Source organism: Dichomitus squalens (assembly GCF_000275845.1).
Source record: "Dichomitus squalens LYAD-421 SS1 unplaced genomic scaffold DICSQscaffold_28, whole genome shotgun sequence".
Taxonomy (NCBI): domain Eukaryota; kingdom Fungi; phylum Basidiomycota; class Agaricomycetes; order Polyporales; family Polyporaceae; genus Dichomitus; species Dichomitus squalens.
In genome coordinates this window covers 226,056-248,902 of record NW_006766910.1, presented here as the reverse complement: position 1 = coordinate 248,902, position 22,847 = coordinate 226,056, and the positions used below count along the sequence as shown (strand labels likewise).

Genomic DNA, 22,847 nt, shown 5'->3' with positions numbered 1-22,847 from the left:
GGCTTTCTCATTGCTAACAGTTCAGTATGGTGCGAGGGTGAGACCTCAACATACCTACATAGTACATTCCGGCGAGTCGTGTTGCTGCTACTGTGGCCCCTGCTTTGTTCAGGCTGCTACTAGCTGCAAGTGCCCGTGTTTCTCAATCATCGCAGAGCTCGAACCGTAGCACACGTCTACTTTTGTTTTGAATTGGTGCCCTGTATTTCCTCATGTAGCAGCCCATGGATGACTGCTACGGTGCTGCGAGTGCTCAAAACCCGAACTCAGCCACATTATTGCTAAATCGAGCGGATGCGAAGAGGCTGTGCGGGTCCTGTGAAGCGCCTGATATGCGGTGATGCGTGTCTCGCAACCTCGATGACCTGTTCATTCACTCCTTGTCTGTGTGGTTCTGTCCTCACATATCTATTCTCTCACTAGATCCTTCAACGCCACGCAAGCAGTAACTGAAGAAGCTGTGAGTTGTGGATACTAGGACTATCTAGACGCCTATCTACGTCTTTGGCCAACGCCCCCCTTCGGTACTATCGAGCTGGAGTGCAAGCCATCCATTTCAAGGAAGCCAGCATTAATGACAGATGGAGAGAGAAACACGGAATCAAACCGCTGAATGCAGGGAATCTTATGCGCTGACCTCCCGATTTCCTGCGCAATGCTCTTGATGGGCCGTAAGGAGGTGGCACAGCCCAGCAAACGCCGCCACGCGGCAAGCGTTTCGCACCATAATCGCATATCTGGAAACCGCGTTATCGTAGGGCATGTGGATCTCCCGTTTGCTGCTTTGGTAAGTCCGAGTCGCCGCTCTCATACTATCTCTGTATAACCCGTCTTCGCGTTCTCTCCGAGTCTGCCTACCTCGGAGGCAGCCCGGAATCGAGGCGAGGAGCAGAGACGCAGGTCTCTTGTGCATTCACGCATAGCCTTACCAACTCTGGAATGAGCCTCGATGCATCAGCTCAGTATATATCTATCATTAGTCAAGCGTGAGCGGGAAGTGCGCCATTTCCCATTCCACGTCTTCTTCGAAGCTGTATCCTGATATCCCCATCCTTGATCAGGTGTCCCATTCCTGGTGTCCTTCTATTCTCTCGCGTCTGTTATAAAGGTGTGGGTCCGAGAGGCCAGACCTGCCGACTTGCTCGGCTGCCACTACGACTCGGATGGCCGTCGTCTCTGTCCTACGCGTGAACCTTGCCCTGACTTGCGTCGAAAGCGCGCTCTTTGGCATCTTTTTCGTGTTAGCGATAACGTCCCTGGCGGTGCTGATTGCACGTCACGGGAGGCCCCCCCTTACCACCTCTCCGTCGCTCTCTTTCGGCCATGCTCTGAGGTCTCCACTACTGCTTGGGACCATTCTACTGCTAATCACAGTCAGCGGGGTGAGTGCTGCATCATCGCCCGCAGCTGCGTGCTCATCGTGGACCACACGTAGCATTGGTGCGCAACGGTGCTGCGGCTCTTCCAAGCGCTGTTGGTGTACGACAACGGGCAACATCCTGAACAGTACTATCTCATCGTAGAGGCAATTCCTCATGTCGTGGCGACCGCGTCTGTCATCACCTCCGTGATAGTGGGCGACATCATCTTGGTGCGTCTGTTGGAGTATGAAGCGGCGCCGCACTCCTTATTCCCGGGTCGCTTCGCCGCCTAGACATACCGAGTCTGGGTTGTATGGGATAGGAAGCTCGCTATGGTGATTTTTCCCGCAATGTGCATTTGCGCGTACATCGGTATGCACAGGCCATCCATCATATGGCGTATCGATGAGCAAAATCAATTGACCTTTTGCATTTCAGCTGCCGGAATCTGCGTTGTCGAGCTATTCGCAGCCTTCAAGACAGGGGAGAGTATTTTTGCGCTTGCATCTCAGCGCCGGGTGATCACAACGGCAGCGTTGACGCTCTCGTGAGTTCCTTGAGTTCTGGTAGCAGGAAACAACTCTAAATCTGACCTACAGGACGAATATATATGGCACAGGTATGACCATTCTACCGTAATGAATGTCAGGGTCCACTCACTTGACTCTCCTAGGCTCCATAGCATATCGTATCTGGTCCACCAACAGAGCCCTGAAACACGAACGCATGTTGGCACCAGCCTTAAGTCTTTCGGTAGGTGCCTGCACTGTTTCTGGTGTCGAATCGAACCCATATCCCAGTCGTTTCCTAGGAAGCCCTGGTCATATTTGTAGAAAGCGCCGCGCTGTACACGTATGTGGTATACTTCACTCATACTTGAACTGCACACTGACTCGGACTCGTTGTGACCATACTTAGCTTCTGGATCCTCTTCTTCCTCGTGTCCTACTGCGCATCCTCCACTCTCGAGGCGTTCGCATTCCACTGCATACCCGCCGCGACCGGCATCTCTTTCATGCTCATCATCGTCCGCGTGGGCCTCGGGTTCTCATGGTCGGAGATCGAAAGTGCCAGGCTGGGCATCGTGGATCTAGCTTCGCTTTCGCGCATGCAGGCGTGTCGCAGTCAGGATGGCAACACTGGCACCGGGTACCCGCCGACGATCATCAACCTCAACGTGACAAGGACGGTGGAGACTCGAATGGAGACGGACTTTGCGCTGCCTCAGGCGAGCGTGAAGAGGGATGGAGGGTCGGATATTGGGAAGAAATCAGGGGAGTGCGTATGAGAGTTAGTAGAAGCTAAACGGTCTGTGGCTTAAGAAGTCAAGACATATGCTCTGAGTCATCACCTCGCCGTCTGACTGTGAATGACCTTAGCTGACTCCGCAGGACTGCCGGGATAGCTCAGCTGGGAGAGCAACAGACTGAAGTTCTGGAGGTCGCGTGTTCAATCCACGCTCCTGGCATTGAGTTTGGTTTTGTCGAATGTCGCGCCCGATCTTCGCAGGTAAGATGTAACGTGGATCTTACATTGACAGCTTGCTCTTGGAATTTCATGGAATGTGTATGTTTGTCGAGATCCTACCATGCTGGACCGGCACATTCCCTCTAGTCACAGCCCAAGGACACCGACTCATTGCGCCAGCTACTTTGTTCTACGGTATATCAACTGCTGATGATCTGATACAGTACAGTGCAGCCATCCGTCCGGACAACCACAAGGCCGCCGAAAGGTCAAAACTCTCCACGATGTCAAAATAGTGGCTAACGTCCGTCACGACCTTGCACTCTTGCATTGACGGTGTAATTTGTGTTTGGTGCGTGGAGGTTGCCGACCCTCAGCAGCGTTAATTGCGAGCGAAGACTAACGGCGAGACCACAGTATCGTTCGAACTCCCCAGAAAACACAATAACACTATTGTCGAATGGCAGAGGCCTGTATAGCAAAATACAAAATCACAACGGTGGCCGTCCGGCTGACCATCTATGGTGGCCATCAAAGCTCCGTGTTTCTTTTGATCGCCCGGAACACGCTCGTGGGTGCCACCGCTGCGGGCGTTTGTCCTGCAGCCCGACTTGGTCTCCCCATGACAAAAGAGGTATTTTGCCCCAGCACAGCTATCACGACGGGCATTGGCCAATGTCCCGGACCCAAACTGGGACAGAGAAATGGCCTGGGAATGGATGCCTGTCACAGGTTATGTCCCAAAGCCTAGCTCCGGACCCGAGCCAGTGGGCGCTCTGATACTATAAAGAGGATATTGGCGCTCGGAACTGTGTATATGCGCTTATGTGATTGGCTTTGTCAGCATTGGTATTTCCCTTTAGGGGTTCAAGCGCCGGATGGCTCGGGTCCGGAGCTAGGCTTTGGGACAGAACCTGTGACAGGCATCCATTCCCAGGCCATTTCTCTGTCCCAGTTTGGGTCCGGGACATTGGCCAATGCCCGTGTATGGGCACAATCAATCCCGCTCCGTCTCCGCCATGACCTCGGCAGTCAAGCACCGCGCCGCGCATTGCTCTGCAGTATGTACATTATGAGAATCAGGTGTCTGATTTGGCAAAATGACTCTCTGGTACACATCTAGTTCCGTGATGTGCTAATAATAGAGCTGCAGTCTTGGCTCGAGCACTGCTTGGTATCCCTTCGGGTGAAACGGCAGTCCTATCCCATCCCGTTGCCGACGCACGCCAACAGGCGCAGAAAAGGTCGTAAACATGAGAGCCATACTTTCCCAGAAGATTTACAACACTTTCAGAAAGAGCGATGCTAAGTGGTGCCCGTCGTGCGAGCAGGGACGGGGCGAGGTGGCTGTGCCACTTCCTGTCGCAAGTCTACTAACCACCGTCACTTCAAAAGCCCTGCCCAAGTCTACAACCCTCGTCTGGCGCATCTCACCCTAAAGTTCGCAGAAGCTGATTTCCACACCATATTCGTATTTCATCAATGCTACCTTACATACAGTTCCACTGTGATCGATGAGCGTTGATGGTTTCGGCGCTTATTGCGATCATAAGCGAGCCTCGCGGCGCCCGATATGGCATCCCAACTTGGACTCGAACGGCCACCATCGCTTCGCTTTGTCGGGGCAAAACGCATTGTTCCCCAGTTCTAGTACTTGACTCAGGTCTCGGATACTTCATCTCCATTTTCTACCATCACCTTCCCTGCCGGTCCGAGCCACTACCCCGCGAGCGAAATCGTCGACCAGATATAAGGCGCCTCTCCCTCAGTATGTTCCTTTGCTGCTCTCACGTCCTCATCATGACTGACACACTCCACCTTGTTACTGGCACCCCTCTGTCTCACGGCTCCCGCACTCGTGACGAACAGTCTATTCTCGCCGATTCTAATCGCGAACAGCTTGACCAGAGACGACGCAAGTTCGCCGACGACATGGCCCACAAAGCCGTTCACGCCGAGCAGACGGAGTTCTTCGACGCTTTTTTCCCTAATCCAAAGAATACATCCGACACACCCTCTCGGCCTCAACTCCACGAAAACCCTTTCGCGGCATTGTCTGACGCGGAGAAGCTGAATGAAGCCGTCGTCCGAGCCGCATTCGTGAGTGGTTAGGAAAGTTGGATTACCGAACAACATACTCATTACCCATATGTAGACCAAGGCCATCAACGATCACGATCTCGTCCCCGGATTTAAGCTTCGCGAGTGTGGAGAGCGTCCTGATCCCTCGACTCTCGATCCAGAACGCCAGAAGGTCGACGCTGCCTTCTTCCGGAACGAGCATGCCCCTACCGACGTTCGCCAGAGCTGGGCCGACCAGATACTACCAGTCGAGTTCAAACGCGACGACGTCTCGGTCGACCCCTTCGACGACGAGAAGGCCAATATCAGCACCGAGACCGAGAACCGCAGGAAGGTCCGCGGTCAGATCATCAGCTACGCCGAGCTCGTCTACACCGTCCAGCATCGCGTGGCCCTCTTCATGCTCGTCGTCGTCGGTGTCAATGTCCGCTTCGTACGATTTGATCGGTCTGGGGCTGTGGTTACGAGGGCCCTCAACTACGTCCACAACTGGGAGATCTTCTGCGACATCCTCTGGCGGATTGGCCAATGCACTGACACTCAACTCGGCCTCGATCCCACTGCGACACGCCTCTATCTCGGCGAGCGCGACTTTGTCCGCATGAGTAGCTACGCCCGCTCACACGATGACGACGTCGACGAGAAAGAGCGGGACCTGAAGCCTGGCGAGCTGCCTAAGAAACGGGTCTTCAAGTACGTTCGTGCCATGTTCATAGACGCCGTCAGATCTCCCTGGCCCCGCTACCGTCTAGAGGTACCCGACGGGTCCTCTACTCGCAAGTTTCTTGTCGCGAAACCAACGTTCCGTGCGAGAGGCATGGCGGGCCGCGGCACCCGTGGTTACGTCGCTTTGGATTGTGCTACCGGAGAGTTCGTATGGCTGAAGGACGCCTGGCGCGCTCAATACCTCCTCGTCGAGAAGGAGGGTGATGTGTTGAGCATGCTCAACAAGGCAAACGTCAAGCACGTCCCGACCCTCATCTGTCACGGTGACATCGCGGGTCAGGAGACTCTGACCCCCAAGTGGTGGGAAGACAAGCACGCACGAGCTGCCGACCTGGCCTCATCGCAGTCTGTGGGGCGTGATTTCTCACTGTCTCCGTCTCCATCTCCATCTCCATCTCCGTCTTCTGGGGCCATGAAGCGCAAGCATGATGATGAGAGGTCCAAAGACAGTGTCGCGCCGCCGAAGGGAGCCGACGGTGGCACTGGCACTGGTGCATCATCGGGGTCTCAGGATTAATCTCCTCTTAGACCGCACCAACACTATCGTCTGGTGGAGAAGGAGGTGTGCATGTCCTTGGAGAAATTCGAGCACGGGTTGCAGCTCGTCTCGCTCGTGCTGGATTGTCTTGTTGGTATGCGTCCCCGCTTTGTTCAACCTAGTCTAGTGGGATCAATGATCCACAGCACATTCTCAGGCCGCAACGCTTCCCGAGCCCTTTACCAAGATACTTCATCGTGACATCAGCGGCGGCAACATCCTCATCCTTCCTTGCCTCCACGAAGAACCCGGTGGTAGTTATATCGAATGGTCCGGTCTTCTCACCGATTGGGAGATGTCTAAACCGCTGCCAGACGGCGTGGCGGGCGAGGCAAGTCAACCTGAGCGCACAGTAAGTGCTCCATCAATCCTCTTATGATAACTTCCCTCATTTGGATGCACTAGGGCACCTGGCAATTTCTGTCTGTAGCAATACTGTCCCGCCTGAAAGAGGTCGAGATTTGCGACGAGCTGGAGTCATTCTTCTACGTCATACTCTACTATGCGGTGCGCTACCTTCGATCAAACATCGGCGACGGGGTGATCGGAACCTGGATCCACACCTTCTTTGATACATATGGCTTTGACGGCAAGACATATGTCTGCGGCCAGGCGAAACTGAACGCGATCGAAAACGGCAAACTCATTATCTCGGCGGGGAAAACTCTGAAGTTCGACAGCCCGATGGACGACGTTATCGCTGAACTCCTTTCGTGGTTCAAGGCCCATCATACCGTCACTATGCACGAATTGAAGTCCCAGGAGCTCAAAAATAACCCCTCAGCGTCTCGTAACGCATCTACTTCGACATCTGTGGTAAAGTCCTTCAGCGCTCGCCGCCGCCGTCGGCCATCCAAGTCCCAGGCGCTGCAAGAAGTCATGTCAACAACGCCTAGTCAAGCCGAACAACGCCCGTCAGAGAAGGAATTAAAACTCTCCGGCCTGCTTAAAGCGCATCGTGATATGCATGATTGGCTCGCCGGAGCCATCGATCTTGAGAAACCTGACGCCTTGGCGTGGAAGATGGACGACAAGGTCGGCGAGCGTATCCCCAAGGATTACCATCCCCCGGCCCAGGTTTTCGGGCCTACCCTCCCTGCCACCCTTGCCCACATCAAGAGGCCGAGACTCGAGAAGCCGAAACTCGAGGACGAGAGAGAGGCAATGCCCTTCTCCCGCCTCACTGCGCCTGGCGACCTGCCGCCGCGTGAACCCAGGACGCCTCAGAGGAAGCCACCTTTTGTTTTCAAGACTGGACACCCTATACTAGAGTGGGAATAGGTGACTATGCCGTCCGCGGTCGTCTACGCTGGTTGTCGCTCTCGTTGCTGCCATCATGTAACCATATTCACCACTACGTACGATATCTTACCCTATTGCAGTCTCTAGCATACAATATCGTGTATATCTATCGCAATGAGTGTAGCTTTCTTGTTCAGTCCTTCGTGCTTGGCCGACACGTCGCGGTCGGGGATCTGAGGTCATCGCAACCGTACTCAGTGATTCCGTGGCTCGCGTCGAGAGCGCAGTGTGGCTGTGCTCAAGGCTATACATTTGTAACTACTTAGCGCCAGCACCGACGGACTCGTCGGATATGCGGACACTCATGCATCAGAAACTACCGGGATTATACGCCCGTATGGAATAGTGAGCAGTGCCTCTGAGTTATCAAAAGTCTCCATACGCCTCCTCTGACGCCCTATACTCTTGGTCTCTAGCGGAGTGTCGCGCCGTAGCGTCGGCTTAATGCGCCTCAGGCATATCCGACACCCAACTAATATCAGCATGCAGCAGTTTGGTTGCAACGATTAGGGAGAGGAGCAGGAACAGCATTAGCTCGCGACATCATCAGGCTGAGAGTTCACCCCAAGCTGATCAGACATCGCCCAGCCGCTCATGCTGCACAGATGGGAGTGATATGGAGCATTTTCAGAACAGAGCCACGTCATGAACCAACCTGTACGGCTTCTTACCAGGGCAGATACAAGCTGATTATGAACAATCAGGAATGTTTGCGGTTTTGGCGCTAATCGGGAGTCCAAGCCTCGGCCTCAAGCGTCGCATCACCCAATAAGGATTCCCAACTTGCGCTCGGACGGCCACCATCACTTTGCTTCGTCGTTCTTGTGGAAAAGACTCGCTGGGCTCATCCTCTCTCGGGGTATCAGACATCGTTCCCGATTGTGACGCCACCTGCCACACACCCGGCACCCAATCAATCACAACGACGCGGTTTTCGACAACCTGCCTCTCTGCCTCTGTACGTTTCTCATCTGCGTAAATCTTCCTATCTCAACTCACAATATATGCCCCCTGGTTACCACACCATATGCTTGAATACCATATTCGGCGCGGGCAATCCAGTTTGCTATTAGTATGGCCCAATCTGCAGTGTTTGTGGAACATGAGGAGTTTATCAACGCCTTCTTTCCTGTGCCGAACATTTCCTCTGCGAGGGAAGTGCGACTGCAACCACTAAAGACGAATCCATTTGCGACGCTGTCAAACGCAGACAAGCTGAACGAAGTGGTCGTCCAAGCTGCCTTTGTGAGTGATGGTTATCACTGACACCCATATTTCAACCCGTGTGCTGATCATGCGGGAACAGAGCAAGGCTGTCAACGAACACAATCTCATCCCCGGTTTCAGACTTCGCGATTGTGGGCGGCGTCCTGATCTTACTAGTTGCCAGTCACGTAAGGTCGACTCGGCCCTTTTCCGGAACGAGCGCGCCACTGCCTCCTTGCGCCAGCCTTGGGCTGATCAAGTATTGCCAGTCGAGTTCACCCGCGACCCCGTCTCTTTCGATTACTCAAACGACCCCAAAAAGAGTGTCGGGTCGGCGGATGATCAGCGCGATAGAGCACTTGATCAAATCGCCAGTCGCGCCGAGCTCATCCACGCTGTTCAGCATCGAGTGGCTCTCTTTATGCTCGTCGTCACCGGCCCCCAAATCCGCTTCGTACGATGGGATCGGTCTGGGTCCGTGGTTACAGAGCCGCTCAACTACGTCAAGCACTGGGAGCTCTTCTGCGACATCCTCTGGCGCATTGGCCAATGCACGGACGTCCAGCTCGGCTTCGATCCTACCGCCGCGCGCCTTTCTCCCGGCGATCCGGACTATGTCCGTATGACTACCGCCGCCCGCCCACAGCCCACCGACGTTGACGAGAAGGAGCGCAAGCTTGCTCCTGGGGAGATATCCCGTGAAGGTCCCGTCGTCTTCAAGTACGTCCGCGCCATGTTCAACGAAGCCGTCAACTCTCCCTGGCCCCGCTACCGTCTCGAGGTACCCAACGGCGCCTCTTCCCGCGCCTTCCTCGTCGCAAAACCCACGTTCCGCTCTCCTCGTGGGGCGGTCCGGGGTACACGCGGCTACGTTGCCTTGGACTGTGCCACAGGGGAGCTCGTGTGGCTGAAGGACACCTGGCGTGCTCATCACCTCATCAGCGACAAAGAAGGCGACGTGTTGGGCAGACTGAACGAGGCCCGTGTCGGGTATGTCCCGACTCTCATCTGCCACGGAGACATCGCGGGCCAAGACACCCTGACCCTCGATTGGTGGGCACGGACTCAGAACCCACGGACTACCGACCCCCCGAAGTCTGCAGAGTCGCCCACGCACGACGCTCCTCCGTATCCGCATCCTTCTGCCCCTTCGTCTTCGGGGGCCCTCAAGCGCAAGCGCGACGACGACTCGGGGAGGTCCGAGGACGGTATCCCGCTGCCGAAGCGAGTCAAGACTGGTTCGGGACTCCCAGCGATCCTAGAAGACTGTCCTTTCCAACTGTACCGACACTACCGGCTGGCCGAGAAGGAGGTGTGCATGAGCTTGGAGAAGTTCCAGAACGGGCGCCAGCTTGTCTTCCTCGTGTCCTGCGGCCTGGACGGTAAGCGTGTCGGGCTATCTATCTCAGCCAGCCTCACTAACAGATTGTTCGACAGCTCACCGCCAGGCCGCGACGCTGCCCTCGAACCCGGTCCTGCATGGTGATGTCAGTGGCGGCAACATTTTGATCCTTCCCCGCATCTCCCAGAAAGCAGATGGCGCCTTCATTGAATGGACTGGCCTCCTGAATGACTGGGAGATGTCGATACCCATCAACAGCAAGACGACGACACCGATCGACTACGAGAAGAGGTCGGATCGAGCACGTCAACCTACACGACCAGTATGTGTTTCACCATACCTAATGTCACCGCCATTCTCATCACTATCTTCTTTTTCCAGGGCACTTTCCAGTTCCAGTCCGTGGCACTGCTCACTCGCCGCAAGAAGGAGGTCGAGATCTATGACGAACTCGAGTCGTTCTTCTGGGTCATCCTCTTCTACGGGGTGCGGTACCTCCGCACGAACATCCCGAGGACGATGATCGACGCCTGGATCGAAGACTTCTTCGACCCGCACGAGGACGGCGACGAGAAGCTCGGTTGCAGCCCCAGGAAGCTGTACGCGATCAAAACCCAATGGCTCACCGCTATCGGCCCGCACGCCTTGAAGTTCGATAGTCGCATGGACAACGTGATTGCCGACCTTGAGTGGATGTTCAACGACCACTATGCCACCTGGGAGGCATGGGGCTGGCACGAGCCCTCGGGAATCGACTGGGACTATCGCGAGCTTGGCCTCACGCACGATGCGATGTTGGAAGAACTCCGTATCAAGCTTGAGCGACCTTACCGTGACAATCCAGATTGGAAGTTGAACGACAAGATCGGCGAAGATGTTCCCAAGCAAGACGGCCAGACGAGCTCGACGTCGCCTGGAAGGCTCCTACGCACGAATCCGAAGCTCCACGCGCTGGAAAGGGCTGCGCACTGCTCCTACCCCCATCGTCACCAGCCCCGCCGAGATCCCAGGATTCTCTAGGTGGTTATCTAGCACCAATTACGTTGCTGAACTTCGTTGCGTTCACTGCGTCAGCCTCCGTTGTATGATAGCACCCTTACACATTCCAACAGTATATCGTGACTATTGGTGCCTTGTGACAGAGAGCTATTGAGGCGCCTTGAACTCCCTTCGCTGGGCCCTGCTCGATGAGGTTGCGGAGCGTCTGACTACCCCATTGGGCTCGCATATTGTTCGGCTCCCAGCCGACCTGAGCATGTTTTTTCGAAGGGGCCTATCGATATACAAACCGCTGTACTTCCCCGTCTAGACCGGAAGGCCTTCCGAGTCTCGAGTTTCAACGAGTGCCGGACTCTTACCGCACATCGAAGAGTGGGATCGAGGGCTACCGGGAATCGAGAAAAGACAATGACTGCCCACTGACCTCTCCATCACTAGCACTGCGCGGCGCGCCCGCCCAACAAGCACCAAAAAGTCTATCATTTACGACAACAAAGGCAGACTACGCGATAGCGATACATACATAGATCTCAAGCCACAGAGCTCATAGTCCGATCACAATCTAGGTAACGACGTGTGTAGTATTTACATTTGACATTCGCGGCTTCTGCTGCTCGACACCCTACGACGGAACCAACTGTCCATGGAACAGGAACAAGAACGTAAACGAGGAAGGCCCCCATCGCACGCTGCCTGACGCACACGTCGCGCGCCGTCGTCTGCATCTACGACAAGAGCATGTAGAGACTGCCCGACTGCCGCACACGCAAACTCGAAGACCAAGTCCTCGTAGCATGGGACAGAGTAGCAGCGACATGTCGAGGTAGACGTACGCGTGGGGCAGGAGACGGGAGAAAGAGGAAACACCAAGACTACAACGCGACCGAGACGCAAGACACGGACACGGACACGGACACGGGTACGCGGAGAGAACAAGAAGCGATCGGGGGGACAGGGGGATGGTCGTACAAAAAGAACACGACAGCGGGCGCGTCTGAGGCACCGCGGGAGAGGAAACAAAACAGCGTATAGGTACAGATGAGAAGAGTAACGACTAGCGACTACTACTTCAACTTCGAGGGCGCACAACGTCTACCGAGTGTGATGTGATGGATGGGAGTGGGAGGAGGGAGAGACTAGGGCTACTGGTACAGAGGGGTACGGACTACGGCCTAAAACTGGCGGACCGATGCAATTGTACGATACTGGAGGCATAGACGGGAGAACTCGTATCAGCTACGGAAAACAAACAACAAGCGCGACGGGGCGGGGAGCGGGGGGCGCCCGAAACACACAAGGCCCAAGGAAGCGACGACTATCGTACACAGACCACATCAGGAACCAGAACAAGGACAAGCGACGAGCAGATAGCGAGGGAGAGCATAGACGACGACGACGACGAGCAGAGAGGCAGAGAGCACAGCTGAAGAGAAGGTCTACATGCACATACAGATGCGCATGCGCACCGCTCACGCCCCTCCGCCGCCACCGGTGCCGCCTCCCGCCACAGTGCCGGTGCCGCCACCAGCACTGTTCCTGACGTCGCTCTCGCCAATCTCCTGCATGCTCGTCCCGCTCCCCGTCGTTGCCGACGACGCAGCAGCCTGCGCATAGCTCCCATTGTAATGCGGCCACGGCGGCATCGCTGAATACGCAGCGTAGCCGTGAGGCGGCGGGGGAGGGTAGTACGCGTACCCTGATGCCGAAGTCGCCGACGAGGCGTCAGCGGTGTACGTTGTGTACGTCGAGGAAGACGCGGTAGTGGAGGCAGGTGGAGGCGAGGGACTCTCCTGGGGAGGCGTTGTGGCAGCCGCAGCAGCCGGAAGACCTGCCGGATAGGGCGCAGGAGAGTACGGGAGAGGATAGGCAGGTGGCGGCGGCGCCTGGTAATAGCCACCATACGGCGCGTAATGGGAGGAGACGCTGGGGTCAGGGTACCCTGGCGCAGGCTGGTGCACGGAGGCCATTGGCTGCGTGGGCGACTCGCCCCCAGTGGCCTCTGACTGGCTCGAAGCCGAATTATTCTTCTTCCGCGAGCGCTTCGGAGGGTTCGAGCCCGTGGACCCGTACGGCTCGTACCGTTTCGCACGCTTGGACCCTCCAGCATCGCCGTCGGCGTAGTACCCATTCGAGAGCGGTGCGGGGAGGAGACGAGGAGACAGGTCGACGTCGTCGGCTTCACCACGGTAACGGGGGATCCCATCGACGCCAATTTCCACCTTCGGAGGATTACGGAAGTGCGTCTTGTCCAGGTATTCCGGGCTGATCGTCAGCGACGCAAGCTCGGGTAGCGATGACGGAGACCGCAGGCGCCCTTGCTCGACGTCTTCGATCTTGTAGTAAGAGATCAGGTGTTGGGCGACGCCGCCAATGGTGAGCGAGAACGTCTACGACACACGGTCAGCACTACGACTCTCATTCGGTGTAATTGGAATAGACGTGGTAAAGGGTTTCGCGTTCATAGAACGGAACTCGCGGTGACGCCAATGCCGCACGTTGACGGCATGTCTGCATTGATGCCCCAGAGCGGCCGCGCGATCTGTCAACGAGGAAGGGAAGCCGGTTCCTCGCTACTTATAAGGTTCTGCTGACCACAAAAGCCCAATCCCGTCACAGATAACGCCGATAGAAGGTACCCCAAGGACGACCCAGACCCTCCGACCTGCGTATGAACGTTGCTTGCCGCCTGCACCAGACTTACAACAAATTACTCGTGGTGTGGCGGGATTAAGCGTGGTCAGGAACGCGTGTGATGGCTCTCGCGCCAGTGTCGTGGACTTGGTCCGCCGAAGCAGAAGTGGCGTTCATGTCGACTCAGCAAAGTACGGCACAGCTAAGAAATGGGGTCATGGTGACAAAGGCAAGGAGCCACAAATAGCACAATGACGCCATTCCCACCCAGAAGAGCAGGATGAACCCCGCACCGCTGCTTCTGCGGCGAGACCAGTGACTGCATCGGACGCCAGCCAGGCACAGCTTCGCAGCAGGGTCGCTATTGTGGTCTAGAGCCCCACGCGAACGCGTCGCCGCGAGTATGAAGGTTGGCTGTTCTGCGAACAGACAGCCCGACAACCGTGCACTCCTCGATGACGACTGGCAGGGTAACCGTTGCGGACGAGTAACATGCCAGCCACTGAACAACGGCGGGACGCAGGATGACTTCTCGGAGCGGACTGTGGGCTGAGCAAGAGCGAGCGATAAGAAGCACCCATTCGGAGCTCAGTGATACGCACTGTGCGAGCCGCAAGCAATCAGAGACACGCTCGCTGTTGTGTTGAGCGACGGTCGCGCGCGGAGAGATAGGGGCAGGCGGGTAGCCCATCACCCATCGCCGATAGAACGAATATAGTGACAGTTCAACAACGGAGGGTCGCCTTCTCATGAGTGGTCTTCGTCAAATGACGATGCTCTCATGTAATCTGCAAGGTCGTGCAGGAAGAGACAATGGATCGCCTCACCCGCATCTGTCAATGCAGGCATGTGTAATGGCTATATGCGCCGAGAACAGCTCATGGACCCTTCTTAGGACCGGATTGGGTGCTCCACATCTGGTCAGAGTAATCGGCTTCGCGGCGCTAGATTGGCAGCTTGGCGGGATTGGGGATACCAGGGGAACGTACGACGTTTATCGCCGTGGAACCTGCTCGCGCAGACAGTCGAGCAGGGCCCATAGTAAACCGTTGAACGAGCGAAGGAAGCGGAGACACCGCGAGTAGAGGAGAACGGGTAGCATACAGGAGGGATTACGCACCTTCTTCATCAACCCACCAGGTTTGAACTTGTAACTGTTCGTGAGGCTCCCGACGAGGATGCGCTCCCGTTGCCTGTCAATGCCCAAGCGACTCGCCTCGCTCTTTGGCCTAGACAAGGTCTGACCCTCCTGCTTGACCCCGTCGGGCTCTTCAACGGTTGCCGCAGCTTCCGCGCGAGCGCTCCTGTGCCCCGCACCCCGTTTCTCGGTTTCGCGATAGAGCAGGAAGTTGCCTAGTATCCTGCTCGGGCTCCAGAAAAAGCCGTCGGTCCACCGTTTGATGCCGCTCTCGTCCTCGTCGAAGACGAAGACGGAGCCGGAGGTGATCATTTTGCGTTCAGAATCGACGAGACGGCGAGTTACGCGTGGGATGAGGCCGCGCCTTGCGGCCTCGAGAATGAGAAGGGCGTCGCCTGTGGTCTCTATCCACCCCGACCATGGGGGCTCTGTCCACTGGGTAGCGCCAGATTGGGAGTCGTGGCCCGACATGAGTGGGAATGCTCGAACGAGTGATCGAGACTGGACATTGTTGATGGCGACGGCGCAGACACGAGGGACAACCACAAGGACAGCGGAGGGACGTCGAGGGCGGGCAGGTTGTCAGCGAATAATGGACGAGGGTTAGGGAACAAAGTTGACTGACCGCGAGTTAGATTTCGTCGGGCTGGTGGGCGAGGCAAAAGAAGGTTCGCGCCCCGCCTTGCCGACCCCCCCGCAAAAGGCCTTCTTCCGACGCCCACTTTTCACACTCCGACGTACTCCGCCTGCCTCAGCCACACCCGCCCTTCCATTCTCGTCCTGGCGCATCACGCGTCCTTCGCCGACAGAATCCGTCCCCGCAGGCACCTTCCCATCTTAGTACTTTGGTCCTCACGCAGCTTTTATTCCGTCTACTTCGTATCTCCGATATGAATCGCACAAGTGCACATCCACAGTCCTGCCATCGCTTCGCGTCCGCGGACTCCCGATCAGCTTCTTCTCTCTGTGCGCCCAAGATCTATTCGCCGGCATGCAAACCTCGAGCTTCCCCAGCCCTGGCATCCAACTTTATGTCTCGGCTATTTCATACACTGCTTCCTCTCAACTCTACATAAATAATTCCCCGATGGCCCGGCAGTGCGATCGGGTTCATCTCTTCTCCAGTACGTGCACCACGCATCACGCCTCGCAGCTTGGTACGAAGGATCGACGCTGATGCCGGGCACAGATTTTGGTCTGAAAAGGAACAGCCCCGCTACCGGACATGCGTAAGAAGTGCCTACTCACACCGCGTGAGTAAGCAAGGAACGTTGACCGACATCACAGGACGGTGGCACCAATCTCCTGGGCTTTGTCTCCGCGCATATCTGACTTGGGATATTTTGGCTTGCGATTTAACGTTCCGAACGATCGACGTTTCAATTGAGTCGAGGCCGCCGTGGCGGGCTCCAGCACGGCCCATCTGTTTCCTCTGCCATGATTTCTCCACGCCTTTCTCGTCAGCATGTCTTATACATCTTGGCATATTTTCTCTCTGCCTTCCATGCTTGCGGTCGCGAGGTGCCTAGCTTGTCATAAGTAGACTGGTTCTGCGTCCTTGCGTACCTTGATCTGGCCGCTGGGACTCTCAATGGCCAACAGGCGGTGCGCCCACTCCACATCGGACATCAGTTTCATATGATCAATTTGGTCTAATTATGCCACGGTTGGACTTGGGCGACACCATTCTCTCGCTCCCCCGAATCGTGTACGCCGACTTTCCTCTTGGACGACTTGCTCGAGGATTCCCGAACATCTCAGCGTGCGGACTTGGTCCGCCTTCGACCACCAAACTATGTCACATAGCGGAAGTCCTCTCATTATCCGAGCGTCTTGGGCTGGCGAGGAGTCGTCTGTGCTTCCACGATCAGTGTCTTTGTGGCGCCTTACAGTCTATTCGGGAACACATCTGCTCTCTAGTCCATTTCTGGCGCGACGGAGACTCATATTCTGGCGACTGCTTCTGCTGTCCGAACGCGCCCTTGCCGATTGGCTCGCCGAGACGCGACTCTGAATGCCGCGCCCACAACACCGACCTGACTACGAAAGTCAGGAAGTCACGACCAAGCACAAGATCAAGCACAAGAGCCCTGTCTACTCATCATACTGTCAAGGCATGGTGCGTCCTGCTCGTCCCCGACGGGTTGTGTATGCCATGGCCGAGTCCATTTCCGCTGGTGTGCCTTCAAACGGTGAGTGTGGCTGGATAGAGGGCCTGAACACTGCGGATTTCGACGCATGGGCACCCGGCTTGGGCTAGGGGGGGGTGCCGGACGCGGAGCCCGTGCACCGCCCTGCATTCCAGCCGCTGGAGGGTGAGCTCTCCGCCGTCTTGCTGTACGCACAGTGCTCGCCGCGTTGCCCGAGCGGCTGGAAAACGGGCGCCACTCAAGCATAGAGTGGGCAGTTCTGCATCGGTACGAGGTGGCGCGAGTGCTAGGTGCGTCGTGAGTTACAGTCAGTACGTTTGTCGTCTTCACTCAATCTTTTGCGAGGCACAGCGCATGAATGTATCGTAGCGACATGGCGGTGAGTCAGGACCCGATGCCGGCCTCCTCATGCGAGGATGCTGGTGAGGCTTTGATGACCGGATCTTGGACTCGTTCGCTTGACGAGTAGCTTCGAAGGACAGCGGTTACAGTACACAGGGCTATAACACTTCTTCTGGCCTGGCCTGGAGTAAGATACGCTGTGAGTAGGATTACTCGGTCAAACGTCCGATTCAGCAAACTCATGCCGTCCAGGGCTTCCAAGTACGTGCACCTTGACCATCACGTATGGTTGGCAGATGCGTTTTCCTGTCGTCATCGGCGATGTCGGGCTCCTCTAGCCGACTGCGATCCAGATAAGCAAGAGCGATTACGGTATACCAGAGTAAGCCGGTCGATTTGTAATGGGGAAGAGCAACTCGAGTCATACCTACGATGATGTCGGGTAGTCGCCACCAAGAGACGTTCTCTACGCTTGACTTGCTCGATGCAACACTACAACGATCTGCCTGCGGTATCAAGCGTACCCCCAGCGTCCCGGTGTGCTGTCGGTCCCCGAAAGTCGTCGATACAACTACGCTCACCGCGAGTAGTTCCAGACCACTTTCATAGATGTGAACCATCACTCTCGTAGAAGACGACATCGATGCGATGGTATCCTATTAGTCGGTTATTACTCTGCAAATACGTTCACAAAGCTTTGACACAGATCCAGATCACTGCCGAATTGCGCAGGACGGCCTAGGGTCCCACAATAAACACATCCTGACCTAACAAACAAGGTGAGCTCACCGAGGACATGCGACGACTTCTGGAGGCCAACATGCCGACGCCGGCGTCGCTTGGGCGTCCTATGGGACACCTGGTCAATGTGGTGTTCGGATTCAGGACCCACGCAGCGAAGTACCGAACAGAGCGCTATCCTCGTGGACAGAAGTAGGCGTAACAGACCAGGCTGATCCGTGCGTTCGTTCTACTGCTAAGTTCCGGGTGGCCGTGCTCATAACAATCGCAGGTCACATGTCAATCAATAGTTGCGAAAACGATCTATATGTTCAACCACAGCGGGCACGGTGCAGTTGCGTGGCAGCACTGTAATAGATGGGACATCACATCAACCCGGGTGGGTTGAGTCGCGCAAGTGCTGAAGGAGTATGTATCACTTAGTGCAAGGATCTCTGGTTTCCTAAATTTCGTCGCCTGCGAACCCGTGCGATCAATGATAACTTCGAAGCGCACACCGCGGATCCTGCAACCCGCGGAATCGCTAGGACGACGCAGAGTAGGATGCTGATGGCTCCAGCGAGCATGGTCCCGGCGTGGTCCCGGTATGCAAATGGAAACAGACATCACTGTTCTAGCATCCTCCGCTAAGTTTTGGTTTCTTGTGCGGATTGTTCGCGGAAGACGCCGGTACTGTAGGCCCCACCGACCTTGCGGGAGGTGAGCAATCCACAAGGATCCGATCAGGCGTCCTATCACCGGAAGGCCACTCCCGCTCGCAGGCGATGTCGTCGAGGAGACGTATCATGTGCTTGTGCTTGTGCACGTACTTCGAGTACTTTTTGTCCTTCTTGGTGGGCTCCAGTGGGTCGACAATCTTGTCGTCCTTGATGTCATCTTTGATCATCGACAACTGCAGGTCATCGTAACGACGCCAAGGGTCTTTCTGGAAACGCCTGCGAGGCACGAGAGCCGCTAGCGCTGAGCAGGGCTGCTTTCCGAAGTCTTCTTCTGTTCCTGCCTGCGTTTGTGACGCGTGACGAGATATTGGGCCCGGTGCCACATCAGGAGCCTTGACAAGACTTCATCCATGGGACTGTTGAACTCGAGCCTATCGTCGTTAGATATCCAGAAAGCGCCTAGTTGGACGGCGACAACCTTCCGCCTAATGGACCCGGTATCGTTCGTGACGCCGTACGTGTTGAAGAAAGCGTTGATCCAATGGCGAAGGGCGAACCCTTCGAGGTTCGACCTGAGGTATCGAACGGCGTAGTAGATGATAACGTAGAAGAAGCTTTCAAGCTCGTCGCAGATCTCGACGACCTTAGGGCGAGATAGAAGCGCAATTGAAAGGAACTGCGAAGTACCCTGGAGGGGCCGTCAGCTTTGACGTATCACAGGATCGACAAAGACATACAGTGCGCTCTGGCTGACGGGGTCTGGACAGGGGATTCTGCAAGGGCTTCGACATCTCCCAGTCGGCGAGGATGCCCGTCCATTTCAAGATACGGATACCATCTTCCTCATTAGATACCTTAGGTAATATGAGGATGTTGCCACCGCTGATGTCGCGATGCAACAGCTGAGTCTTCGGATTTGTGGCAGCTTTAGAATGGGCTTGTCGTGGAAGGACATGATGAGGGCGCGAACTCCGACCATAGGCGACCCAGCACTCACCATAAACGCAGTCCGAAACGACAAATATGAGCTGGCGACCGTTCTTGAAATCTATCAGTGATCGAGCGACTTCCTTCTCCACTAGGCGATAATGTTGATGGTGGCAGAGCGTGCATTTATCGCGCCAGTCAGTTTTCGGCGCCGGTGCGCCATCCCCTGATCTCTCGTCGCCGCGCTTGCGCTTCAGACTCGAGGAGGAGTGAGAATGGGTCCGCGTGGACGTGGATGTGGATACCGATGGGGCCCCTGATGGATCTCCTTCTGTAGATGATGCACGGTCAGACGTCGGAGGATTCTTGGCCTCCCACCAGTCTGGAGTCAGCGTGACCTGCTTCGCGATATCTCCATGGCAGACGAGGGTAGGAACGTTGACGATCTTCACATCGTTGAGCTTCTGCAGAATATCGCCTTCTGGATCGATGATAATGTAGTGCGCCCGCCACGTGTCCTTCAGCCAGACTAACTCGCCAGACTCGCAGTCCACGGCGACATAGCCTTGTGTGCCTCTACCGGCCAGACCCTTGGCCCGGAACGATGGCTTTGCAATCAAGAAGGTTCGCATAGAAGGGCCGTAGGGGACCTCAACGCGATAGCGAGGCCATGTAGCGTTGAGGGACTTCGCAAACATCTCCCGAACATATGTAAACACATACTTGCTGTCGTCCGCCAACTCCTCGGGCATAAGGTCTCGTTCAGTGTCGTCTGCGTCTGAGTCGTTGGGGAGGGCATCGGCATCCATGCGCTGGTAGTCGGCGTCGTCGGGATACAACTGTGTAGCGGTAGGATCGAGACCGAGATCTGTGACAGAGCAGTTGGAGATACGCCAGAGGATCTCGCAGAGAGACCTCCAGTTCTCCACGTAGTTGAACGAACGCGTAACCAACGCACCAGAACGGTCCCAGCGGACGAAGCGGATCTGTTGACCGATGACGACGAACATGAACAGAGCGACGCGCTGCTGGACAGCGAAGATAAATTCGGCGTATGAGATGATTTGCCCGCGGACCATCTTGCGCGTGTCTGTGGAGGTACCAAAGTTCTCCTTGCGGTCGTCGAAGGGATCCAGCGCAACATTTTCGCGCTTAAACTCAATAGGGATGATCTGGTCGGCCCAGTGAGGATGATGGTCGGTAGGAATGTCCTTGGCGAGATAGACGGCGGCGTCGACCTTCATCTTGTACTCTCCATCTTCGGGTTCCCAAGCATCGGGTCTCTCTCCGCATTCCGCGATCTTGAAGCCGGGGACGAGAGTGTGCATATTGATTGCCCGTGTCTGTCATGACATTACCATTTCTAGCATGGGATCACGACAGCATGGGACACCGTAACCACTCACGAACTTTGCGCGAACCTCCGCCTCTACCATATTGTCGGCGTCTGCGAGACTTGCAAATGGGTTGGATTCGATCTTCGGCTTTGGGGAGGGGGTCGTGAATGTGGTTGGTGGAGGGAAGAATGCATGGCAGAATTCTTCTCCTTAAACGAGGACTGCTGCGTGAGCCATGTCGTGTTCGAACCTCACGCGACACTGAGGTAGATCGTCGCGTCCAAGTTCTCCGCCGAAGGGCGTGTGCGTTGCGTGCTCTATGGTTGTTGGATAATGACGTGTCTGATTTAATACGGATAGGGTCAGTCAGATGCAGCTCGCGGAGAAGGGGAGAGCTTTATAGCGGCGGTGATTGAGGGTCTGAGGTCAGTGCAACTCGGCGGACACGTGTTATCTCAGTACTGGGTCAGATACCAAAACTGTAGAACAATGGAATTGTGTCCGGAAGGTGACGGTGGCCGTTCAAGTTCAACTTATCTTACTAAACCTGGCAGGCGACGCTCGGCTGCGCCCTGAGTAAGCGCCAGCCACCGAGCGCTCCAGCCTCCACACGTCGACGCCGATGCATGATTGAATTGGCTTTACCTGCGATTGCCGGATCGATAGGGAGTACAGGCGAAGAGGCTGGCCTGGGGACGATGAAGAGTCATGTACTTGCACATCAACTTTGACGATTCATGGACCTCTTGAGCATTGGCATCATATGACATGATGACTGGCCCTCTGGCTGCAGGGCCATGCGTGAAGCACTTACATAGGGATGCTAACGGCTCCAAGAAAACTTGACAGCGGTAATGTCAGGTTTCGATGTGAGCAAAGCGAGAAAATCAAAGATCACTTGGGATGAGTTTGGAATCAAAAGAACAATGCCAGGAGCGTGGATTGAACACGCGACCTCCAGAACTTCAGTCTGTTGCTCTCCCAGCTGAGCTATCCCGGCGATGTTGATTTATCATGTGCATGTAGTTACGACCAGCCACCAACTGGTTTGCTAGCTCAAGCATCATTATGTTCGCCGCCATAGCTACTACGACCATACAGTCTCAGTGTATGCGACCACCTATACTATCATCTCGCTGTCTTCCTGGCGCATATCGAAAGAACGATCCTCGATGATCTGCATTCAACCGGGTCGGCAGAGTAAAATTGAATGGACGATAAGCTGGCTGTTAACGACATACTGTCTCGGACAGCCATACAGCTCAACAGGTCTGTGTCGCTCGTGACAATGCTTCCTTTCTCCCAAATTCAGATATTCTACGTTTACCCCATTTTCTTGTAGTTCCCGGATTCTAGGCTCCGGCCGTAGCTCAGGAAACCCAAGAGCGACTGCAAGAGGCTGTGCTGTCTGGACAACGGTAGACGATTTTCTTGATATGACGAGAGCGGACTAACGATCAGCAAACAACACACTGCAACCAGGCCAGCTCTGAGCCTTCAGTGCTGATCTGCGCCGATGTGTCTTTGGATCGACGAATCCCCAGGCTACAGTGGCCTCACGGACTTATAGTTATACCCATGTCGACTAATCACAAGTGTTTTCTCATCCTCAGGCGGCAATTGACACGGCACGCAAAGGACTCCGACATAACACCAAGATATTTTCACCAGGTCGACACCCATTCGATGTCTGTCGTTCCACGGTTCCGTTGGACGTCATCGCAGCGGCCGGCAGACACCTGGACACCCGATACACAAAGCAATGCCATCCCAGCCCCAATTCTGCGGCTTCTCATGATATGCTTCGATGTAGCCATTGGGGCTCTGCTGTACGTGATTTGCGGTATGCGATAATTTTCCATTTGGTGGCCCCACACGGTTATGCGATTTCGATTGATA

At 55.6% G+C, this 22,847-nt stretch overlaps 6 protein-coding genes and 2 non-coding genes across 8 annotated transcripts; 5 read left to right on the top strand and 3 right to left on the bottom strand.

Annotated features, from left to right (window-relative positions):
- The first annotated feature begins 848 nt into the window (after positions 1–848).
- Positions 849–2,700, top strand: DICSQDRAFT_156292 (uncharacterized protein). Its single transcript, XM_007367770.1, has 9 exons — positions 849–997; positions 1,062–1,382; positions 1,436–1,591; positions 1,655–1,733; positions 1,800–1,908; positions 1,961–1,980; positions 2,035–2,114; positions 2,173–2,213; positions 2,280–2,700. The coding sequence occupies exons 2-9, from the start codon at positions 1,164–1,166 to the stop codon at positions 2,647–2,649; spliced, it is 1,074 nt and encodes a 357-aa protein (XP_007367832.1). The 5' UTR covers positions 849–997; positions 1,062–1,163; the 3' UTR covers positions 2,650–2,700.
- Positions 2,701–2,756: 56 nt separating this feature from the next.
- Positions 2,757–2,829, top strand: DICSQDRAFT_t130. Its single transcript has one exon. It is a non-coding gene; the product is annotated as a tRNA-Phe (tRNA).
- A 1,799-nt stretch (positions 2,830–4,628) lies between these two features.
- Positions 4,629–6,153, top strand: DICSQDRAFT_172049 (uncharacterized protein; the record flags this gene model as incomplete). Its single annotated transcript, XM_007367769.1, has 2 exons — positions 4,629–4,928; positions 4,984–6,153. 2 exons carry the CDS (start codon positions 4,629–4,631, stop codon positions 6,151–6,153), a joined length of 1,470 nt encoding a protein of 489 aa, XP_007367831.1.
- A 205-nt stretch (positions 6,154–6,358) lies between these two features.
- On the top strand, positions 6,359–6,747 carry DICSQDRAFT_24536 (uncharacterized protein; the record flags this gene model as incomplete). Its single annotated transcript, XM_007367768.1, has 2 exons — positions 6,359–6,526; positions 6,580–6,747. Coding segments are annotated over 2 exons (336 nt in total), but the record flags the coding sequence as incomplete, so codon positions are not given.
- Positions 6,748–8,550: 1,803 nt separating this feature from the next.
- On the top strand, positions 8,551–11,326 carry DICSQDRAFT_181956 (uncharacterized protein; the record flags this gene model as incomplete). Its single annotated transcript, XM_007367767.1, has 4 exons — positions 8,551–8,721; positions 8,783–10,064; positions 10,120–10,346; positions 10,406–11,326. 4 exons carry the CDS (start codon positions 8,551–8,553, stop codon positions 11,042–11,044), a joined length of 2,319 nt encoding a protein of 772 aa, XP_007367829.1. The 3' UTR covers positions 11,045–11,326.
- A 657-nt stretch (positions 11,327–11,983) lies between these two features.
- On the bottom strand, positions 11,984–15,284 carry DICSQDRAFT_108842 (uncharacterized protein). Its single transcript, XM_007367766.1, has 3 exons — positions 14,775–15,284; positions 12,810–13,410; positions 11,984–12,719 (listed from the first exon to the last, which is right to left on the bottom strand). Exons 1-3 carry the CDS (start codon positions 15,261–15,263, stop codon positions 12,493–12,495), a joined length of 1,317 nt encoding a protein of 438 aa, XP_007367828.1. The 5' UTR covers positions 15,264–15,284; the 3' UTR covers positions 11,984–12,492.
- Positions 15,285–18,638: 3,354 nt separating this feature from the next.
- DICSQDRAFT_172045 (uncharacterized protein) lies at positions 18,639–20,939 on the bottom strand (the record flags this gene model as incomplete). Its single annotated transcript, XM_007367765.1, has 4 exons — positions 18,639–19,025; positions 19,088–19,372; positions 19,422–19,621; positions 19,682–20,939. 4 exons carry the CDS (start codon positions 20,937–20,939, stop codon positions 18,639–18,641), a joined length of 2,130 nt encoding a protein of 709 aa, XP_007367827.1.
- A 936-nt stretch (positions 20,940–21,875) lies between these two features.
- On the bottom strand, positions 21,876–21,948 carry DICSQDRAFT_t127. The gene has a single exon. It is a non-coding gene; the product is annotated as a tRNA-Phe (tRNA).
- Positions 21,949–22,847: the final 899 nt, after the last annotated feature.